The sequence below is a fragment of the Eschscholzia californica genome, unplaced genomic scaffold (assembly GCF_041429995.1).
Source record: "Eschscholzia californica isolate CP2 unplaced genomic scaffold, dmEscCali1.0.p SCAF_3, whole genome shotgun sequence".
NCBI lineage: Eukaryota > Viridiplantae > Streptophyta > Magnoliopsida > Ranunculales > Papaveraceae > Eschscholzia > Eschscholzia californica.
In genome coordinates this window covers 62,930,866-62,953,390 of record NW_028238420.1, presented here as the reverse complement: position 1 = coordinate 62,953,390, position 22,525 = coordinate 62,930,866, and the positions used below count along the sequence as shown (strand labels likewise).

General features: G+C 34.6%; 4 protein-coding genes across 5 annotated transcripts; all 4 read left to right on the top strand.

The window, feature by feature from the left end:
* Positions 1-248: 248 nt before the first annotated feature.
* LOC147553080 (uncharacterized) lies at positions 249-5,348 on the top strand. Of its 2 annotated transcripts, none has more exons than XM_086667469.1 (6): positions 249-684; positions 916-1,008; positions 1,127-1,269; positions 1,644-1,832; positions 2,460-4,301; positions 4,473-5,348. In XM_086667469.1, the coding sequence occupies exons 2-5, from the start codon at positions 1,003-1,005 to the stop codon at positions 4,009-4,011; spliced, it is 1,890 nt and encodes a 629-aa protein (XP_086523595.1). In that variant the 5' UTR covers positions 249-684; positions 916-1,002; the 3' UTR covers positions 4,012-4,301; positions 4,473-5,348. The 2 variants fall into 2 exon arrangements, with proteins under 2 accessions (XP_086523595.1, XP_086523596.1); XM_086667470.1 differs by having other exon boundaries at positions 2,460-4,323; positions 4,534-5,348.
* Positions 5,349-6,073: 725 nt separating this feature from the next.
* On the top strand, positions 6,074-9,104 carry LOC147553079 (2-hydroxy-palmitic acid dioxygenase MPO1-like). Its single transcript, XM_086668880.1, has 4 exons — positions 6,074-6,749; positions 8,117-8,179; positions 8,273-8,344; positions 8,834-9,104. Exons 1-4 carry the CDS (start codon positions 6,393-6,395, stop codon positions 8,936-8,938), a joined length of 597 nt encoding a protein of 198 aa, XP_086525006.1. The 5' UTR covers positions 6,074-6,392; the 3' UTR covers positions 8,939-9,104.
* Positions 9,105-10,774: 1,670 nt separating this feature from the next.
* On the top strand, positions 10,775-12,483 carry LOC147553078 (large ribosomal subunit protein P1-like). The gene is made up of 3 exons (XM_086668881.1): positions 10,775-11,003; positions 11,114-11,212; positions 12,012-12,483. The coding sequence occupies exons 2-3, from the start codon at positions 11,141-11,143 to the stop codon at positions 12,279-12,281; spliced, it is 342 nt and encodes a 113-aa protein (XP_086525007.1). The 5' UTR covers positions 10,775-11,003; positions 11,114-11,140; the 3' UTR covers positions 12,282-12,483.
* A 5,476-nt stretch (positions 12,484-17,959) lies between these two features.
* LOC147553077 (NAC domain-containing protein 100-like) lies at positions 17,960-20,272 on the top strand. Its single transcript, XM_086671026.1, has 4 exons — positions 17,960-18,372; positions 18,656-18,891; positions 18,986-19,263; positions 19,389-20,272. Exons 2-4 carry the CDS (start codon positions 18,687-18,689, stop codon positions 20,028-20,030), a joined length of 1,125 nt encoding a protein of 374 aa, XP_086527152.1. The 5' UTR covers positions 17,960-18,372; positions 18,656-18,686; the 3' UTR covers positions 20,031-20,272.
* Positions 20,273-22,525: the final 2,253 nt, after the last annotated feature.

Sequence of the window (22,525 nt, the reverse complement as noted above, 5' to 3'; positions counted from 1 at the left end):
CAATCCAATTAGAATTAGTTTTTGGCGCCTTCAAGTCTTTTTACATATCTTTCACTCACTCCCAAGTAGTAATATTTTACTCCCTCACTCACAAATGTTCTATAGCTTCTTCTCTAAAGGTTCTTCATTTAGGGAAATTATATGGGCACACCATCTTTTTAGTGAAGGTTCACACCACTAAAAGCAAAATAGTACGACTACACACCATTATTTTTTAAAAAGTAAACGACGAAGTGTATAGATGGCTCGGTAGGTTCCCTCTTTTAGCCCACCAGTTTCTCTCTCTTCTTATCTCGCGATCTTCACCAATTCGATGTGTCGCCGACATATAACAAACCCTTTGCAGGTGGTTCATTTTCGTTTGCTTCTTTCTTGAGAGTGGTCTAATTTAGTGCACCAAATCAAGAAGATTAAAGTAGAATCCCAGATAAAAGTATTTGGGCTTCTTCTAGCACAAAGTAGTCCCTCTATAGAATTTCATCATTACTAAACCCAAGCCCAGATAAACAGCCATTGCTCAAGGCCCATATCTCTCTTACTCATTTGACCTCTCTCTCTCTCTCTCCTCAATTTCTCTCTATCTCCCTCTCTCGATCCTAGCCTCCATTTTGCAGAAGTAGATAGAGAGAGAGAGAGAGATAGAGAGAGAAGTTGCGCCGGTCGTCTTCTTCAGATCCGGTGAAGGTATATTTTCTCTCTCTCTCTAGAAAACCCTAGTACTTGAAACCTGGTAGATTGTGAAGAATGTAGTAAGATAGTGATTCATAATCCTTTTCAGTAGAAAAAAAATATGTCATCTTTTGATGCATAAACATTACAAGCTCTAACCTTTTTCAACTCATTATATGCCCTTTGTTTATGATTAAATAATCATTGTGATTTGATGCAAAGTAGTGGTATTCTTCCTCTTTTTAGGTTGTGGGTTTGGATTTCTGAAACTACTAATTTGATCAGTTGTATAAGAAGGCAGAAATCATTATATACAAATTCGATTGACATCAAATGGTGGTGTGTGATCACTCTCTTACTCTCTGTTTTGTTTGATTTTTAGTTTTTTTTTTCTTCTTCATGATAAACTGATCCCAGTTTCTTTATTTTTTTTTTAAATTGAATTTGAGAAATTCAGTCTATAGGTGTAAGCGACGACTTCCAGATTTTTCTTCGGGCAGTTAACACCACTAACGTTAGAACCCTAGCTTTCCTCAAGGGAATCACTCATATTTTTTCTAGCATTCTCTACTTGAAGCCCTCTTATGGTTTCTGTCAAAGGTATGTGTTTACAAATTCTTTTTTATTTTTCGTACGATGATTCTCGAGTAGAAGTATTTTTATTGAACTGGACACCCATAGGAATTAAAGTACATCTGGCCGAGTAACTACTGACTAAGTTACCATGATATTAGTTCACTGAAGAGTCACGAGTATAACCTAATACACAAATTGCGATAACGTTGGATCTTTTGTCCCTTTTGGATCAAGTTTGTTTCTTGACAAGGCTGCAGAACCTCTGATTCAATATTTCAATGGTTGATAATTTTCTATATCTTTTTATTTTCGAGGAGGTAGCCCTGAGACTTTTCGATTTATGCTTTTAAGAATCTGACGTGGGTTTCTATTATCAATTTGATAATTTGACAATGCAGACATGTCGATTTGTCGCCCGCCACGGTTGATGATCAGATGGTGACTATTGATAGTCCTTACCATAAAAAAGCCCCAGATTGGTCTTTTAAAAGGAAAAACAACTACAATGATAACGGCGATACTCAGGCTGTTTTCAACGCATTGGAAACAATGCTAAAGGAAAGTTTGGAGCGTTTGAAGACAATAAGGTTAGATTTTACTTTTTCTACATGTTTAGGGAAACTGGAAGTTTTGATTTGGTATCACCATTTGGCATACTGTCTTAACTTTGCCTTTTTAAATTCATCGGTTCTTCAACTAATATCACTTTAAGGCCTAAACCCACACAAAATACATGAATTATACCTTTTTAAGTAAATCCATCCACACTGAACAGACGACGACTCTTTTGCTGAAATTGCACAACATCTAATACACCACTGAATATTACGAGTTATTGAATATATTTCTATGTTATATAGAGTACACTGAGTATCCGACATCACCAGAAATCTTAGATACGGTTAGTGAGAAACAACATTTTGTGGGAATACAGCATATATAACCTTGTAGTTATTAGGTATTTCATTTTCACTGACGATTGTTGTCTGTACCAACCATTGTTTCATTATACACGGTTGAGTGTTGTTTTATGGTCCTAACATGATTGCGTGCTAGTTCAAATGAGATGTACATAAAAAATCTCACGTTATGATTACCAAGAGTATTTGAGTGTCTTATATGAGTTCGAGAGCATCTGATACAACATTCTATTTGTAATTCATATATTTCTGGGGAATTGTTTTGGCAAATATGGAAATTTTGAATTGTATCAGGGAAAGCATTTCAATAGCTGGAAGTGTCATCCTGGAATGTAGTTCAAGTGTTGATTTAACTAGGCATACGGCGGCAGCTGCACTTATAAGGGATTTGTGTAGTGATGGAAAGGTGGAAGCAGCACTAAGGCTCCGGAACAGGATGGTACAAAACAGTGTGATTCTCGACACCTTTACGCACAATTATATAGTCAGCGGGCTTTGCAAGATGGGAAAGATAGAGGACTTGGAAAAGGCCAGTTTGCTTATCAAAGATATGTTCGAAATGGGTCCCACCCCAAATCGGATTACGTATAACACTTTGATTGGGGGGTACTGCCGCCATGGTAATATAGATAAAGCTATAGATCTTTTCACTGGAATGGATAAGTGTGGGATTAAGCCCAATAGAATTACTTGCAATATACTTGTCCATGCTCTTTGCAGAAAGGGTTTCCTGGAGGATGCTCAAAAGCTTCTCAGAGAAATATTAGACGAGGGTGCTCAGACACAGTCTGAATTGATCACCTCGACTATACTTATTGATGGATGTTCGAGGAAGGGAGATATGGTTCAAGCAATGGATCTATGGACTAAGATGTCACGAAAGGAAATTCCTGTTGATGGGATTGCATATAATGTGCTCATTCGTGGGTTCTGCTTGAAGAAGGATATGAAACTTGCATACACGTATTTCAGTGAAATGCTTAAAAAAGGCTTCCTTCCAGATATATTTACCTATAACACCCTTATAAATGGTTTATGTAAAGAAGGAAAACTAGATGAGGCTTGTGAGGTATACAGTATCATGTCAAGAGAGGGTGTTCGACCAGATAACATCTCTTACAAAATGATTATTCAAGGCCTCTGTATCTATGGGGATGTTATCAAGGCTAACGATTTTCTTCTGAGTATGTTAGAGAATTCAATGGTACCAGAGCCTCTTATCTGGAATTTAGTGATTGATGGATTTGGGAATTGCGGGGATCTTAAACGTGCTTTCATGATTAGAGATCAAATGGTAGAGTCAGGAGTTTTGCCTAATATATTCACTTATAATGCACTAATTCATGCACAAGTAAAGGGTGGAAACATAGTGAATGCTCAAACCCTAAAAGATAAAATCGTCTCTGATGGGCTTTTTCCTGATATTGTCACCTACAACATGTTAATAGGTGCAGTCTGTAACATCGGCCATGTTAAATTCGCACTCCAATTGTATGATGAGATGCTACAAAGTGGGTACAAGCCAGACCTTATAACCTACACTGAGTTAATTCGAGGTCATTGTGCGAAGGGAAACATAAAGAAAGCAACACAACTCTTCAGCCAGATAAGTAGGTCTTGTTTACCTATTGACCATGTACCGTTTCAAATACTCATCAAGGCTTACTGTAAAAGGAGAGATGCAGAAAAAGCAATTCGGGTTTATCAGGAAATGGGGAGGAAGGGACTTAAGAGCAGCTATTCAACGTATCATGCCCTAATTTCTGAGCTAAACAAGAAAGGGTTAAAAGAAGAAGCATGGCAAGTATGTGCTCACATATATAAATTGGGCTTCATCTGGTACTAATCTTTGGGATTTTTACTTTTCTGGATTTTCGGGCTTCAGCTGTATCTGTACGTAAAGATCAAAATGTCATCCTTCTGAATTTATCATGGTTAGAGACACTTTGGTTGTCAGTACTAATCTGCAGGACGCCATCACTTTGTGGTACTTACGAACTGCAACCGAACCTAAAAGTTAATCCCTCTGAGTTGGTGGCAGATTTAAAATCTCCATTAACTATGTAAGCTCCTGAAAGACAGGGATCAGCTGTTGTCCAGGCTTCACAAGTTCAAGATAGGTTGGCATTGTAACAGGTAACCTTCTAACCTCCACTTGGTAAGTCCTTAATTGTTAGTGTTTCAGGAAATTTGAGTTATTCGTTCAGTTTAGAGCACACACTCTTTCTTTTCTTTGCATTCAAGTATAACTAATACTCCATTTTTTAGTAAAACTCATATTGATGGAGTATCTGTTGATTACTACAGGGCTGAAGCTGACCCAGACAGATTTGGTTAAAAAATAGTACTTCTGTTACTATTCATCTAGCATTGGGGATGGATTATTTCTCATTGCCATCATGAGGTCCCTATGAGGGCCTGATTATGTCCACCAGGACTGTTAGAAGAATTTTACTCGTCAAAACCATAAGCTGGTTAAAGAAGTTACTCCATCACCTAAGATTGCTTTCCTCTCAAAGGAGCTTCATAATCTACGTGGTATTTGACTTCGCATCAACAAATAACAATTTGAGGCGCTGAGATCTGTAATTTGCTAAAATATTCGCAACCCACCTTTTATGGTCCAAGCACTTTCCAGTTGCGAAGCCAACAGTTTGAAGACCTGTTCGCTTAGAAGATAAGACAATGGAAAGTCATCCTCCCTCCACAGTGTTACAAACTAACAACATTAATTCTGATCTGAGCTTCAAAATTACTGTGCTCGTGCCCCGAATAGAATTTGAAGTCGGTACTCGAGCCCCACTAGGATGAGAGGAATGAAGGCCCACCTCTCCAGCCACATCTGGGTGATTTGTCAGTATAAAGAGCTGCACTTAAGTTTGGCGAACCTTTTTCTTGCTATGCCTACGTACTCAAGCTCTTTATACTATTGTAGGCGACTCATTTAACACCATTTGCTGCTGAAATTGTATGCCATTGTTTGCTTGGATTTGTTTGCAGGTGAATTAGGTACATTTTAGGTTGCCGAAACACCAGAAGGGATTCAAACACAAAGAAATGATTTTTCTGATTTGGAAATGCTCCAATTAGATGTAGAAATTTTAGTTGGCTGTCTGTGACATTTGATTGTATCAAAGTTGACTTTGTTGTATTAATGTCAGCATCAGATGACCTTATAAGAAATATTCTCAAATGTCCCTTTAAACGTTACTTTTTTTGCTCTTCCGTTTAACACACTAGATTTTTTTGCCCTCCTAAATCCATTAACTATCAAGGGATATGAATCCGTTATATGAACTTGAGATTTCGATGGTTAAAATCAACTCGGTAACCACTCCAAATAAGTATTGTTAGTTGTTACTTCTTTCTTTCCATCGAACAAGATCATCTTTCAAACTCTTGAGTGTCGTACAGGACTTTAAAGTTTTCTTATAATTTCTCCGGTGCAAAACTCTATTTGGATCTTTAAGATGATCTGGTGGTAGTTAATCTTAGAAATCTCAAGAAGACACTCTATTTCTAGATTATCTTCTTGAGATATCTCTAAATGTCTAACTCATTGTTTTTTTTTTACGTTTAGATCAATAGAAACACTTTTTCTTGTATTTCAGAGATAACTATTATATTTTCGTCCTATATTTTCTTCCGAAATAATCATGATATACAAGTAAATACGGTAACTTTAGAGATTAGTATATTTTTTCTAAGTGTAGAGATTAGTATTTGAGACACCCTATAGAGATCCTATATTAGAGCTTGACACAAGCGACTTTTAAAGTTTCTTTTACTTGTATTTTTCGCACGGGAGGTGCTCTGATAGAGGTATAAGTTTAGCATTACTATGGATCACATAACTTTTGGATTTCAATGAATCCCATAACTAAGGTGACCTTGATCAAACCTTGGTCAGACATATTTCGATTATATTATTTGAGTAGTAGGGAAATTTGAGAAGTGGTCTGCCTGCCTGCCTGCCTGCAGGTTGATCATGTTGACAGCATAATCTTGTGCTAATAATAAAAAGCAGAGGGGGCAAAACGTAAGGGCAGAAGAGAATCTAAAAACAAATAAAAGAACCAGTTCCAAAGACTTTCTTCCCTTCATCCACGTCAACTCCTTCTTCCCTCGAACCTTTCTTTACCTAATCACTTTTCCCCTCATCCAACAAAACCCCACAAAATCTCTACCAGTTCATACTTGTGGGTTGATTTTATTTTTAAGAAAGAAATGGGAAGGGGTGGATTATTTGATCTTGAGAAACATTTTGCTTTCTATGGTGCATATCATAGCAACCCAATTAATATTTTCATTCATATGATATTTGTTTGGCCAATTGCTTTTACTCTCCTTATTCTTCTTTACTTCACACCTTCTCTCTTTGATCTCCCTCTGATTAAAGTCTCTCTCTTTGGGAATGATTTTAACTTGATTTTCAACTATGGGTCATTCCTTACTTTGATCTATTGTTTTTTCTATATCTCTTTTGATAAGAAAGCTGGTTCTTTTGCTGCCCTTATTTGTTTACTTTGTTGGTTTGGTAGCAGTTTTGTTGCTAGTAAACTTGGCTACTCATTAGCCTGGAAGGTAAGTGAAATTTCTTTCATTTCTTCTTAGGTTTTTAATCACCTTCAGTCTTTGATTAATTATTAGGTTGATTTAATTGGTTAGTTGTGGGTTTCCAAGATTGAGGTAAATGATGGAGAGGCCCTAATTCTTAGATACTAAGCTTCCCTTGGTTCAAGAAGTAGGACTAGTCTCACATCTATAAATTATGATCATGCTGGTTTGCTTTATCCTTTTATATCTATCTAATCTTAATTCTTATATTGCTATTTATTTCAAATTGGTTATCTTTTATGTTTTAAGCTAAGATCGAACAGCACCAATAAAGCGCGCCTAGGCAGTTAAAGCATGCCAGATGCACCCTAGGCAACTCGACTAGCCTCTAGTCGTTTTTGGAGCAGACTAAGTCGGCACCTATGGAGCCTACTAACCCGAGTCAGCTAGTCGCTAGGTGCTGACGGACTCTGCTCGGCCCAGCACCAGTGAAGTCTAGAGTGCAGATTTAGTATGCACATTTTCTTTTTGTGTTTCCTCTTATGAGGTAGACATGATAGGCGCTTTGTCAGTTCAACTTCGGACCGTACTTTTCTGTCCCAATCTAGATCTTGAACAATATTCTGATTAAATCTCTATATTTCACTCTTGAAGTCAATCTTTTGTTAGTTCTCTGTTTTGATATTATCATCACTTTTGGTTGTAGTTCTTTTCTTTCTACAAAGGTCAGCATGATTTTTAAAGAGAACGAAGAACCCCACCACCTTCGATCAAATTCCGCTCTCCTTAGGTTGCTCCCACTGCAGAAGAAATGTAGTGAACCCTTTTTCTCAATTTCAGTATGGTTGTGGGGTAACCATTATGTCTAAAGCCCTCGTGAGCTCAAAACCTAAGACCATTTATAGTAGGGAGATTACAAATGCAACACTGATCATCTGTGGATACAGATGAACACATCGTCTGAGGATGACCCAAGAGAGTTTTTTTTTTTTGAATTGTCAGCGTGCCTCAAACCCTTGACCTCTAAAGCGAAAGACTATAACTCTTACCACTCCAACCAAGGGTTGCTGGCGGTTACGAGAGTTATTGATAAAACCAAAAGTATGAATCTTGCATCCCAAAGGTTAGCAGATTTATAACAAAGGTCTTCATTAAGACTAACAAATAATACTCGAACATTTGTTAGTTCACAGGGACTGAATCAGAATAAATTGTGTTTTGTCTAGCTAGTCTGGTCATGTTTAAACTTATTAATTCATTACTTTCTCCATAGCAAATGATTCTGGTGGTATAATTACGAAGTTGGAAGCTTCGAAAGCTAGTCCCGACACAATCTGTCTTCTAACTCTTGTTTTACTTCATCGTGATGCTAATATGGACAATCCAATATTCAGGTAGTTCTGGCAGCTCAGTTGTTCTGTTGGGGTGCACAGTTCGTCGGCCATGGAGTCTTTGAGGTAACATTTTTTATATTTCTTATTGAGTTTTTTTTTCTGTAACTTCTAATGCTTACTTTTACATTTTTATAACTCAATTTGATATTTCTGCAGAAAAAAGCACCTGCTGTTTTGGACAATCTTTTTCAAGCTTGTTTAATGGCTCCTTTCTTTGTCACACTAGAGGTACGTCTCATTGATGTAAACCCGTCTCGATATCAACCATATTGTTCTTGATTTAGGCATCACCCAAGCCCACTGGCCTAGTTCCACGTAGTACAAAGTTTTTATTTGTCATGGACCTGCCCGAAATACCCAAGGGCTTCTCTGAGATTCCACATGACCAATCTAGGCGCCCAACCTGACCAAAACCCCTAGCCACTACGTAAGTCAGGGTGCCATGTATAAACCCCGAGTTTGAATTGTCTTCCTAATCAATGTAGGACTCGAGACAGGGGCAGACCCATTATGCTTAGTCTAGTCTAGGCTCTAAATATATCTAGACTCCTAACGGCTCCCTTTAGATAAGATTAATAATTCCAATTTTCGTGGTACATAGTAATTAGCTCGACTAAATCCATGTATTGGACAAGCCTCTAGAAACCAGCTCATCTCTATAAACTTTGTGGTTGAGCCCATGTCTCAAGAGAGTGACCTAAATGTTGGTTGTCTCAGGCTCTTCATATGTTCTGCGATTACGAACCGTACCCCGATTTCTACGAAAACGTTGAGATGATGGTTGCCAAAATCAAATTTGTGGAAGCTAAAAAGCAAAAGTAAGTTTCTCAATTCATGGGTTTGAAAATGCCCAATCAGTGGTAGAGTAAAGAGTTGCTTAACTATTGTAACAGTTGCTGAACAAAAATAGATTGTGCTTCTATGTATACATTTATTATAATAGAATATGTCTGCTTGAATTGGTTTTAGTAATAGTGAATTTAGAACATGGGTTTCGTGTACAGTTGAGAGATTCTTTGAGTAATTTCGAAAAAAAACAGGGACACCTGATTCCATCAGAACCCATGGACACCTGAAAACCCGAAGGCGGGTCCAACTCGGCCGTCCCAATGAAATAAATGGGTCAGGTTCAGATTTTGAAGTGGTATTCGAGCCCCACCTGAAAGTATTTGCCCGACGTCACCCGTTTATTAATCTGCATTCAAGAATGAAGGGAATAGAAATGGTATAACCCCATACGGTGAAGTGAAGAGAGATCACATGTTTTGAAGTGAATAGAAATGGTTTAGCTTTTCTTCTAAACCATCCCAAAATTTCATTAAGCTCAAGTGACTTCTAAATGTACCTCTCCCGCCTGGTCCGCCCAATATCCAATAAATCCAAAAGACTTGATGAGTTTGGCCGGATTTTGAATAATATAATTTGAAATCTCGCTCGATAATCTTAATGTACATAAAATTTCGAAGTCTGACCGACCCCACCCTGCAAGGACGTAAGCCCGTGGTCACCTGGCATGATCCCATCCCTAGATAAATTCATAGGAGAAAAAAACTCGGTCTTCCTTTTCCATCTTCATCTTCTTCACCACCAATGTCAACCCCATCGTGACCACCACTTTTCCTTCTCTTTCGGCCCCAGAGAAAATCATTTTAATTTGTTTTGAAACAAAGCATATGCAGATATATAGGACCTTATTCTTCATTGCAATCAAATTTTTCTGGGAAAACAAAGCTTAGTTGGGATTTGGATTAAAAAAATAATACTAGAATATCAGTCTCTCAAACCGTGTGTTAGCTAAAAAAAAAAAATTTGTCAATCTAATCTTATATAGAATCACATATTAACATGAAATATGAATATTATTATATTGAATAAGGATCAATATAAAACAAGAAACGGCTGGGAGTTTGAACTTGACACTATTTTTTTACTTTCACTTCAATGGTTGATCCAAGAAGATAGATTAGAATTTGGGTTTCTTGTACCCCGAAACTAAAATTATTCAAAAAATAGAGATGTAGAGTAGCCCGCAAGTATTTTGTACATCAGACATTAACAACCTAAATCATTTGACTTTAGCAATTACAATACTTATACAAAAACTTGTGTACATTTTACAATATGGGATAAAAGGGTCTCAAATAACTATTTGCACAAAACTTCTAAGTTCTCAACAACGACACTGAAACGTTTATCAGATAGATTATCAGAAGGTTTTCTTCAAAATGTCTTAGGACATGATATAATCTTTTTTATGTTAGAATTTGAAAACGGTACAATGAGATGTTTGAAATTTAATTTGTTAATGTTTGAAAGGATATAATTCATCACCTACCGTTAGAGCACATAATAGAAATACCGGCTATGGTGGGGGGTACGTGAGCAAAAAGTCCACACCAAAAAGTTGGGTTTAAGGTTCAAACTTAATATGAAAAATGTACCACTAATTTGTTGATCGTGTCAGTGAATGAGTCGATACGTGTAGCGGTGTAGGAATAGGTTGGTTTTGTACTCAACACAAACTAAATTGCGTGAAATTCAACAATAAATTCATAGAGTTATTTATGTTGTGTGATGCAAAAACGTGACGATGTCATGCAAAAATTATTGCCTATCTTTTGTTGATAGTGGACTAATTGTGCTATTAGGGGCTATATTGTGGTCCTTCCACCAATACTTCTCGGGAGGGGGGATTATTTGCTGCCGGGAAACATAAACCCGGAACCGAAAAGGAAAAGGATATGGTTCAGTTTAGAGCCAGTTTTATGGACCAGACCGGGTTCAAGGCCCAATACGATCTACCACCTTTTCGGAAACACTTATAAAACCATCTCAAAAGACTCACCGCAACCTACCAAAACCCTAGCGAAAAACGCAGAACGAATCTGTGAGCTCTCTCTCTCTCTCTCTCTAGAGTAGAATAGAGATTTTGATATTTGTTCTGCTCGATCAAGAATCCTGTTTATATCTAACGAACTTTGGTTTATTTCCATCCAGGTTTAAAATCCCTTACCTGATTCAAAGATGTCTTCGACCGGTGAACTTGCCTGTTCTTACGCCGTCATGATCCTCAATGACGATGGAATCCCCATCACTGTAATCTTCTTACTCTTTTTTCATCTTTTCTTGAAATTATCACTTCATTTTAGCTACTGATGCATTTTTTCATTTTTAGTTTGTGGTTTTTATTAGGGGTTTAGATTATTTTAATAGTTGTTGTTAATGAAATCACTATCTTGGTAATGTCTGCTCAAGTAGATTCATTTTTTATTTAGGGTTTGTACATAGATTTAATAGCTACATTGCTAAAAATCCTGTTAGTTTATGAATCATAAGGGTTTGTTTTTGTTTATTTTGTTTGTTAAGAGAATATTGAAGTAGAAATCTGGGGTTTGATAAAAGAAAATTAAAGTTGAAATCTAGGGTTTCATAAAAGAAATTAACGTTCAAATATAGGGTTTGATGGATTTTCTTTCATGTGATGTTTGATAAATTGGTTCATTTTTGTAGTTTAATATCTTAGAACTGAGTTTATGTCTCATTAGGGTTTAGTTTTTCTTATAATATCATGTTTGCTAAGAGAATATTAAACTATAAATTTGGGGTTTGATGAGAGATTATTATAATATAAATCTAGGGTCTGACAAGAGAATGTTGAAGTAGAGTTCTAGGGTTTGATAAGAGAATGTTAAGTAGAAATCTAGGGTTTGATGAATTTTGTTTCATCTGATGTTTGATAAATTTTATAATTAATATAGTTAATGTTTTAAAACTGAGATTGATACGTTATGCTTCACTAGGGTTTAGTTTTATACGATCATGTTTGGTAAGAGTTTATTTCTTGGGGAGTTTTAGAGTTTTCTGAATTTGATTTTTGAATGAATGGTTATAACAGGCTGAGAAGATTGCTACCTTGATCAAAGCGGCTAACGTGGAATGTGAATCGTACTGGCCAAGTCTATTTGCTAAGTTGGTGGAGACGAAAAACGTCGACGATATGATTGCAAATGTTGGTGCTGGTGGTGGTGCAGTTGGTGCCATTGCCGTCACTGCCCCATCTGGTGGTGGTGGTGCTGCTGCTGCACCTGCAGCTGAGGAAAAAGCAGTGGAGGAAGTAAAGGAAGAAAGTGATGATGATTTGGGAAACCTTTTCCTCGACGATTAGGACCTCGTCTCGGTATTATGGTCGTAGTATCTTAGTGTGTAGAGATTACACGGTTGAATGGGTGAATTTCCACTAGTCTTTTGGAGTTCTTAAATATTTTAGCTTTATGATCTGTTGAAACTTCTACTATTTTAGCTTTTATGATCTGTTGAAACTCCTACTTTTGAAGAACGTTTAATGGGTAGTTGATGACTTATTAGTATCTTGCCTTTTGTGATTTTTTTTAATCGTTAATAGTTAGATGATTTGTGAGTTAAAATCTAATCACTTTTTAATGTATGATCCTTAGAATGAATCTCTTAGGGTTACGTATCTTTTGGATCGTTAACTTAGGCTTAAGCAAACGCCTTGTGAAAACTTAGAATGCAACCTCAACGTCTGTATATATGAATCAAACAGGAGGGGTTGGATGGTTCCTAAATTTCCTCTTCGTAATCCTTCAAATTCAACCTCTTAGAGTAATCCTTCAAATTCAACCTCTTGGAGTGAATTGACCTAGATACCTCTCAGGAGAACTAAATGCTCAGTATCTATCATTCATCAAGCTGTTCGTAATTGATGGATTGGAAATGAAGGTCATAAATTCCGACGGATCCTAGAAATTACTGATCTAACCGTCTAGGGATCTGGTTAGAGAGGCAACACGAATTGAGATTTAGGTCTAAAAAAGTGAACTTGGTGAATTAAATCAGCAGAAGGAACAAATCTTCCTTTCCCATGACGATCTTGATAACCAGCTCATAGATAAACACAGACGGGCCGGAGTGACAGAGTCATAGATAAACCCAGACGGGCGGGAGTGACAGAGTGACGAAACTTCTGTTGTTATAAAAGTCTCAATCGTCGACCAGATTCAGACAAAGAAAGAAGAGAGAATGGATAGGCAAAAAATGATTTTGAAAGAAAGAGTTCATAGGGAAAGAAAAAAAATAACTGCTATTGTTGATGAACGTCCTTTGGGTCGTTTTGGGATGCTTGAGATATATAAGGGCCAAAGTTATAAGTTATACACAAGTTTGGGGCGAAATTGGATTAAACCCATCAATAAGGATTCTCTACACTACCAAAAGAAAATAATGTTAGTCTAATTTTATATGGACCCATAAAATATAAAATCAACATAAATTAATATGTCAATAGCAATATGTAAGATCTTACATCAATATAAAAACAAAGAAATGGTTGAGAGTTTAGAACTTCATATTTTTTTTTTAACTTTTGTAATGGAACAGTTATGACTTTTTGAACTTCAACATAATAAACTCAATATCTAACTACTTCTAATTTCAACAAAAAAAAAACTACTTCTAACGACGTCGGTAGCATTCGTATGTTACAATAACATAGACATAGGTAAAGATGTAATTTTTGCAGTTAGAGTTGATTCTTGGATTCAAATTTATTTATTTTGGTTCCATAAGACTTCCAAGGATTGGAAGTTTGAGATTTGTGGGTATTATCTATGCAATATGAATGAGATTCGCTATTTTCAACTGAAAGAAAAAACATATCATTCGAAGAAAATATTAACTTTTCATATATTTCCATTTCCAGCATCACCCTTATTTAATTATTTCTATATTTTATATATTTTTTTTTTTTTTTGTTAAGAGCTATATTTTATATATTTTTATTACTTATGAAAGTCAATGAATCTCAACCTCATACACATTCAATTATATCCTTTCAAAAATTGCTTTCATGGGAATATGAATACAAGATTGAATAGAAGTTGAGGGAGTTCTTTGAAGATAATGTGTTTTATTTTTCATCAAAATTACTCTTTTGATGAAATATTTGATAACCAATAGTTGGTATGAAAGATAATATTAGCTCACCCAAGTAAGCACATTATGAGATAATATCTCCACTCTAAAACTACACAATTAGTAGGTTCAAATAGAAAACTAATTGTGTAAAGTTTAATGAGTTGCATTTGTAAAGCGAAGTATTTTGGGAGATTAGTTGCTTTTTCTTAGTATTTTTCGCCATTACAATTGTGAAATAAGGTCTTAAAGAAATTCTCCGATGTGTGGTTTCAACCTCGCTATATTTATGTTGGACTAATTACACCACATTGTTAATCAATATAATTATGCTCCCTAATGTGATACTAGAAAAAGATAAACACATAAACCTAATCAAAATTCCCAATAACACTTCTACCCAATCAAATAAAGACACTAATTCTACCCTCATAAGTCGTGAGCACAAAGGAAAACTAGGGTTTACTAATTTATATTATTCTTTAGATCTTCAAGATAAATAAAGTAATCAAATTTGATGACATATCCAATAATTTCATGCCTAACTCAAAGATCCAATCAAATGCACCCACGTGTTCTCATGGTACTGGCTCCCTGCTGTCGGAACAAAGGTAACAGGGCCCACATTTGATATGCGTGCCATGTCAGCTAACTAGGGTTATTAGTCAACCCTTGAGTTTAGTTAAAATTTGAAAAGAAAATTAGGGTTAGGTTTATCGTTTAACTTTAATATAATTAAAACATGCCACGTGTAGTTAGGCAGTGGCGGCACTGTCTATTACTTTCGTCATACTGTTTGCATGCGGACGTGGCAGATATGACCATTGACTTGTTAAGATATTATGGCCGTTGGATCTTGTAAAGGTCTCCCATACGATTAAAATTCCTAAATTCCAGCTATATATGCCAAGTGGCTTTCCTATATTTGAATTATTTTACGGAAAAATGAAAAACTCCATATTTTCTTCAATAAATTTATTCTTGTATGTATATAATTGCAAAAATGGCTCAAAAAAAAAAAAAAAAATTGCAAAAAAAAAATACTTAATATTAATAAATAAAATTAAGTAATTTAATAAAGAATTTGAGATAAAATATTAGTATGTAATTTTTTTTCATTTCTTAGAAAATTTTTTGCGTACAAGACCAGAATTCTTTTGGATTTCTTCTTTATATTTAATTTTTTAGAAGTTTTTGAAGAACCTACTTTGGGAAATTAGCTTTTGATATCAAATTTTTTTTTGGTGTAAAAATTTACATGATGAATATCGTACAAGTAAATGAATGAATCGATAAGGAACAAAATTCAGTGAATAGAAGAACAAAATACAATATATTAATAACTTTTAATTGAAATTATAAACATTTCAGCAAATAATAATGTTGTTATCAATATAATACATTTCTCGTGTGGTATACAAGCGAGTTATGTGTAAGATAATGAGACATACTGTTACAAGAAATGATTATTAATAAAATAACAAAATGTCTTTGTTATGAATGAAAGAAGACAATCACTTAGTATTCTTTATATTTAATTTATATCAACATGCAAACAAATAAAATCCCTCATGTAGAAGTGGGCATGCCTTTTAATCATATAGTGATATCAGTAAGATGTGGGTATTGTGGTATATTGAGTGATATTATAAGATACAAAAAATACTACTTAGAAAGAATTTGGTTTTAAGAGATTATTTGTCCAACAAATAATATCAATACACAACTTAAGTTAATTATACATTAAAGTGTCAAATATTTTGTTGTCCGTTCTATTCATATGGGAAAACTCACGGATATTCCGTTTAATAGGTGTACTTTCAAATTTATTGAAAAACCATATAAGTTAATCTCAAGAAATGAATTTTAGTTACTTTTAGACAAGACAAAATGTCGTGATTATATACCCAAACATAGAATGTTTTTGCTTAACATTTCTTCTCTTTTCCTTTTATAAGTGGCTTGATTTTCTCAATGACATTCAACAAATTTAGGTATTGATTTAAGTACAATGTATCCAGATTATTTAAGTTTAATCCCTTGTGAAACCCATATCACGCAAGACTTCACTCCTAAATAAGTCACTCCATGTGAAAACATATGTCATAATTTCTTACATGCAATTCAACTTGGATACATAATACAATTATATGATATTAGTACCTTATTATAATGCTTAAACATAATATTTAGTAGTATATCGATGAGATATGATTAGTATAATCGGTTCACATTTTACTCTTAGAATTGTTTGAGCAATACATCGACTATGTAGGATAGTAAAAACGGCTTAAGAGGTTGTAACAACTTTTTATTTTTTTGATATAGACTCAAGAGTCATTACACCTTACGGATACATCATACATCATGAACTGAATCCTCTTTGTAACTACCAGTACAAAAACATCTCAGACCTAAAAGATCATATAAAGACCCTTAAAGTCATCATATAGAGCCCGAAAAGCCCATTCACTTTACTTCTATTTTATTTATACACAGTTTCATTTTAAGCACAATTGTCTCTCTTTGTCTCAATCTTCATAATTAAGCGAACAAATTCAAACAATTGTTACTTCTTTCCCCTATTAAAAGTAGCCATTCTTTTTCCATTTACTGCCCATATTTCAAAAAGAATATCGAACCGACTCAACCATTAGCAAAAGATTATGTCTTAAAGTCATATTATCTATCTAATTAATCCGGTGGGTGGTTAATCAATTAGGCCGTCTAATCTCATCCTAGAAGAAACAAAGTATAATATACTTTTCAAGTTGTAGTTAGTTAGGATAAGAACTTACTCCTAATGACAACAACTAATTATAATTAGTCATAACTTTATCTCTTAAAATTTACTTCATTTAGTATAGTAAAGGTGTGATTCACCTGTAGGATTTTAATTGCGACAAGAAAGTTTGGCCACAATATCATTTTTGATTCACATATATTAACATCAGTAGGTGATTAGTTAAATTTAAATATGTTTTTTAAATACCATAGTAACTATTTTGATAATTTAAATATAAAACAAAATGATAAACGAGTTTCACATGTTAATTGCAGATCTCTCACAGATGAAATGGTCCTCATAAAACAAAATTACGTACTAGCAATAGGTTATACGCCACATCAAGCCAGACAATAATGTGTCTAAACTTGGTTGTATTTGAGTTTTTTTTTTTTTTGATGAAGTGTATTTGAGTTGTCATGGTACATTTTCTTACTATACTCTACATTCTTTGTATCGAAAGTCACAAAAATTCAATGTCGTTTAGCATTATCAACGAAAAAATTTGTTGCCGCCACAATTTTACAATGACGATAATATAACAAAGTTCAATTTCCATGGATTACGTTTCTTTCAAAAACTATTTTAAAGTTGAGACCGTAATATGAACGAAATCATGATGATTTGTCCTAAATCCAACTACATAATACTTGTTGTACCAATATCCCCTTCTCATCTGCGTAACTTTGTTTTAAAATTTAGACGTTAAAGTTGGACACTCTTTTTAACATTAGTTATGGTATTATATAGACTTGGCCCTATTACAAGCCAAGCTACGTATAATAGGAGTCATTTATTATAAATGACAAAAGTAGATTTAAATAGAAATCAACCGTCTATTGGGAGCCAAAAAATCCATTTAGAGAGACAGAGAGAGTCGATTCAAACCTGAAACGATCTATTTCGTGTAAGTCTTAAGTAAGTTTTAACTTGTAACCTTTTTAATAGTATTCCTACAGAATAACCGTCAAACAAGAGAGAAAATCATGGCCTTTCATTTTCTTTCGTTTCTGTGTCTACTTTGACTCTTCCACCCCCATCATTTTTTATTATACAGAAACAGGAGGAAAATCCACACATTCATACAACATAATATACATACTTCTATGGTTTCTATGATTTGTACTGACTTTTAACAAATAAACAAATCTAAAAAATCTTATTTAGTCTAGGGTCTGTTTGGTTAACCTTTTCCTAATTTAATCCTATTAGCTAATGATAACTAATGGGTTATTTTCACACTTACAAATAGATGATTTAGATGAACTGTATTTAGTCATTTTGAAGATGAAAAAAAATAGAAAAGTTATCTACAAAACTATTACTACTACCTACTTGGTAACTAGGGACCTAGGGCTAGGGTTGGGGTTTCCTAACAAAAAACGTTTCTTTCTCTCATAAAAAAACGTTTCTTTTTCTCATTAAAAAAACGTTTCTTTCTCTCTCATCAACCAGTATTTAGGGAGTTCTGTTCCTCTGATTACTTTTTTCTTCTTAATATCCATGAGAGAAAGAGAGAGAAAGAGAAAAAACTCTTCAGGTTAGATACTTTTTCAGTTCATGGTTTCTCTTCTTCCTTATAGTACTGCTTTCATTTCAATCTTGTCATAGTTATTCCTTTTTCTTCTTTGGAATTCTGAAAAAAGATAACTTTTTTTTGGTCAGAATCCATTTGATTTGATTTCTTCAAAATTCTTCTGAAAAAAAGACCCACATGAATTTGAATCTGGGTTTCTGTTTTTGATGTTCTATTTATGTTCAATCAATCAAATTATAGCTATTTGATGAATACCCATATTAATTTTTGTGTTTTTTTTCCATAGGTTTGATTTAGGATTGAAGAATTTTACAGAGATGGAAAACATTTCTGTGATTAACAACAACAACAACAACCATCTAAAAGATGATCAGATGGATTTACCACCTGGTTTTAGATTTCATCCAACTGATGAAGAACTTATAACTCACTACCTTTCTCACAAAGTTCTTGATATCAATTTCAATTCAAGAGCTATTGGTGAAGTTGATCTTAATAAATGTGAACCTTGGGATCTTAAATGTAAGTTTTCTCTTAATTCAATTCTAATTTCTTTGTTAATTCATTCAATTTGATTTTGATTCTAAAGTTTGAATCTTTTTTTTTTTGAATGAAGTTAGAGCAAAAATGGGGGAAAAAGAGTGGTATTTTTTCTGTGTTAGAGATAGAAAATACCCAACTGGATTAAGAACAAACAGAGCAACTGAAGCTGGTTATTGGAAAGCAACAGGAAAAGATAAAGAAATTTACAGAGGAAAAACCCTAGTTGGGATGAAGAAGACTTTGGTTTTTTATAAAGGAAGAGCTCCAAAAGGAGAAAAAACTAATTGGGTTATGCATGAATATAGATTAGAAGGGAAATTCTCTCTCTATAATCTTCCCAAATCAGCTAAGGTAACACAATTTATCACTTTCTCTCTCTAACTTTCTTGCTCTGTTTTGTTCTTGATGGGGGGTTTTCTGATTCTCTCTCTCTCTCTCTAACTTTCTCTCTCTAAATCTCTTTTTTGTTTTTACAGAATGAATGGGTAATTTGTAGAATATTTCAAAAGAGTTCAGGTGGGAAGAAAACTATTATTTCAGGAATGATTAGATTGAGTTCTTATGGAGATGAATTAGGTTCTTCTTCTTTACCTCCATTAATGGATTCTTCTTCAACTTATACTGGAAAACCCAGACAAGCTCACGTGACCTGCTTCTCCAATTCAATGGAGGATCAGAAAAACCAGGAAGAAATGATTGATCCTTTCAACAATTCTTTTCCTAATCTTTCTGTAAATCCTTCTTCTGATATGATTACCCAAAACCCTTCACTGATTTTCTCCAAATTTTCTCATAATCAAAACCCATTTTACTCCTCAACTCAAATTCCTCAATATTTAACAGATTTTCAGTACCCAGTATCTGGTTTAATCCAAGATCAAGTCCTTTTGAGAGCTTTACTAGAAAACCCTAGATCAAATTTTAAACAACAGAGTTTTAAATCAGAAAGAGATCCAATTATTAGTATCTCACAAGAAACAGGGGTAAGTACTGATATGAATACTGAAATATCTTCAGTTGTTTCAAATCATGAAATGGGTATTCAATCTTTCAAAGATCATGACGATCCTTCTACTTCTGCTGGTCCTGTTGATCTTGATTGTTTATGGAATTATTGAATTACAGAAGCAAAACTTCATCAAGTCTTGAAGTGATGTAGAGAGAGAGAGAGAGAGAGTGAGTACAAAATATATTTGTTTCTTAAATTGATTGGGGGTGTGTATAAATTATCTTAATGTGAAGGACATATAATATCTATGTAAGATATAATATATTTTGTTATTCTTCGATTTTATTTAAATCTTGTTTTATAATTCTTATTACATAATCAAAAGGTCAATATCTCTGTTTATTTTTAAAATTCAAATTCTCAATTGGGCGACATGTTTCATTCATTTAGTAGCTAAACTGTATTTGAACGGATTCATGTAGATTTTAGTGTTAATGTCAACACAATATGACTTTATGTGAGCATCATTTGTTAAATCATAAAAGTTTTGAGATATGCACCTGCTCCCTACCCTGTTCGAAACTGATATCAAAAAATTCTTATGCTTTTGTTGGAAAAGTATTTGTTGAAAGGCGAGGATGAATATCAAATGGGAGGGTCTTAGATTTTTCAAATTTAAGATCAATAGAATTGATATTTCTCGAGATATTTTGTTCTAACAATAGAAATGTGGACATGTAGGGTTTAATGGTTTGTTCTCTTATTGTTTTAGCCATGGTTAGGTTAGCTCATGTCTCTGAGTTCATTTTAATAATTTGGAGTCTTTTAATCATCTTCATCTTTTCATTTCATTAGCCTCCATCCTCACTCTATATTCTCTTTTAAAATATATTATTTATGATATTGTTTCGATAATTATATTGAATTATGTCGTGGATTTGATAGTTAGGTCACCAACTAGTACAAATATCATAATATCTTTATTTTTACAGTTGAAAATAAGTAACTGAAATTAAATTTATGTAGTAACAAGAAAGATCACCCCAATTTCAACCCAGAATAACTCTACGATGTTATTTTGAAAAACATGATTGAAGAAGGACGAATTAGGGTAATTCCGGTTGGGTATATAATTTGGAATCTTTGTTAAACATTTCTACTTGACGATGTGTTTCAAAACACTTATAATAATGTCTGTTGACAATTGAACACTTGAGTTGCAAAATTTCAAAATCTTAATGTAACTAAATTTCTTATGATTTAATCCTCTGGGCAAATATATCACCAGATGCATTTGTTGATGTACTTTAAAAATAGAGTTAATTCCTATATGGCCCCCTACTTTGTGACCAGCTTCCTTTATGGCCCCCTTTTTTTCGTAAACTCAAATATGACCCCCTATTTTCAGGTAAATGTCATTACTACCCTTCCTAATTCTAAATTTAAAACATTAAAACAAAATTATTTCCACCTCACCCCCCTCTCTCCCTCCACCTCATCTCACCCTACACCTCACCCCTCTCTCTCTCCAACTCACCTCTCTCTCTCTCTCCAACTCACCTCTCTCTCTCCAACTCACCCTTCTTCTCCGGTGAGGTGGCCGGGCGGAAAATTTTCCGGCCGGCCACCTTCAAATTAAAAAAAAAAAAAAAAAAATTTCTCTCTCCTCTCTCTCTCTAATTTTTTTTTTTTTTTTTTAATCTCTCACCTCTCTCTCTCTCTAAAACTCCGGCGAAGGGGGTTTCCCTTCGCCGGAGGATCTGTTCACGAACAGATCTGTTCGTGAACAGAGAATTGTTCTCTGTTCACGAACAGCTCTGTTCGTGAACAGAGAGTTGTTCTCTGTTCACGAACAGAGATCTGTTCGTGAACAGAGAATTGTTCTCTGTTCACGAACAGCTCTGTTCGTGAACAGAGAGTTGTTCTCTGTTCACGAACAGAGCTGTTCGTGAACAGAGAGCTGTTCACGAACAGATCTCTGTTCGTGAACAGCAGATCTGTTCACGAACAGATCTGTTCGTGAACAGCAGATCTGTTCACGAACAGATCTGTTCGTGAACAGCAAGTCTGTTCACGAACAGATCTGTTCGTGAACAGATCCTCCGGCGAAGGGAAACCCCCTTCGCCGGAGTTTTAGAGAGAGAGAGAGGTGAGAGATTAAAAAAAAAAAAAAAAAAAATTAGAGAGAGAGAGGAGAGAGAAAATTTTTTTTTTTTTTTTTTTATTTGAAGGTGGCCGGCCGGAAAATTTTCCGGCCGGCCACCTCACCGGAGAAGAAGGGTGAGTTGGAGAGAGAGAGGTGAGTTGGAGAAGAGAGGGGTGAGGTGTAGGGTGAGATGAGGTGGAGGGAGAGAGGGGGGTGAGGTGGAAATAATTTTGTTTTAATGTTTTAAATTTAGAATTAGGAAGGGTAGTAATGACATTTACCTGAAAATAGGGGGTCATATTTGAATTTACGAAAAAAAGGGGGCCATAAAGGAAGCTGGTCACAAAGTAGGGGGCCATATAGGAATTAACTCTTAAAAATACCCTTTAAAAATTGAAAACCACAACAATGACTGATTCTAGAAACAACTTTTGAACTAATTCTAAACAAAAAAATAAAATAAAAAAATAAAAGATATTTTTTGTAGTAAAAAATACATTTGTTGATGTATCTTAATT

Excerpts from the sequence above, each read along its gene's own strand:
- LOC147553080 (XM_086667469.1), top strand. Across the intron at positions 1,270-1,643 it reads TCTTATGGTTTCTGTCAAAG|ACATGTCGATTTGTCGCCCG; the intron begins GTATGTGTTTAC and ends TTGACAATGCAG. Across the intron at positions 1,833-2,459 it reads GAGCGTTTGAAGACAATAAG|GGAAAGCATTTCAATAGCTG; the intron begins GTTAGATTTTAC and ends GAATTGTATCAG.
- LOC147553079 (XM_086668880.1), top strand. The coding sequence starts at position 6,393 with ATGGGAAGGGGTGGATTATTTGATCTTGAGAAACATTTTGCTTTCTAT. Across the intron at positions 6,750-8,116 it reads GCTACTCATTAGCCTGGAAG|GTAGTTCTGGCAGCTCAGTT; the intron begins GTAAGTGAAATT and ends TCCAATATTCAG. Across the intron at positions 8,345-8,833 it reads CTTTCTTTGTCACACTAGAG|GCTCTTCATATGTTCTGCGA; the intron begins GTACGTCTCATT and ends TGGTTGTCTCAG.
- LOC147553078 (XM_086668881.1), top strand. The coding sequence starts at position 11,141 with ATGTCTTCGACCGGTGAACTTGCCTGTTCTTACGCCGTCATGATCCTC. Across the intron at positions 11,213-12,011 it reads ACGATGGAATCCCCATCACT|GCTGAGAAGATTGCTACCTT; the intron begins GTAATCTTCTTA and ends TGGTTATAACAG.
- LOC147553077 (XM_086671026.1), top strand. The coding sequence starts at position 18,687 with ATGGAAAACATTTCTGTGATTAACAACAACAACAACAACCATCTAAAA. Across the intron at positions 18,892-18,985 it reads TGAACCTTGGGATCTTAAAT|TTAGAGCAAAAATGGGGGAA; the intron begins GTAAGTTTTCTC and ends TTTTGAATGAAG. Across the intron at positions 19,264-19,388 it reads ATCTTCCCAAATCAGCTAAG|AATGAATGGGTAATTTGTAG; the intron begins GTAACACAATTT and ends TTGTTTTTACAG.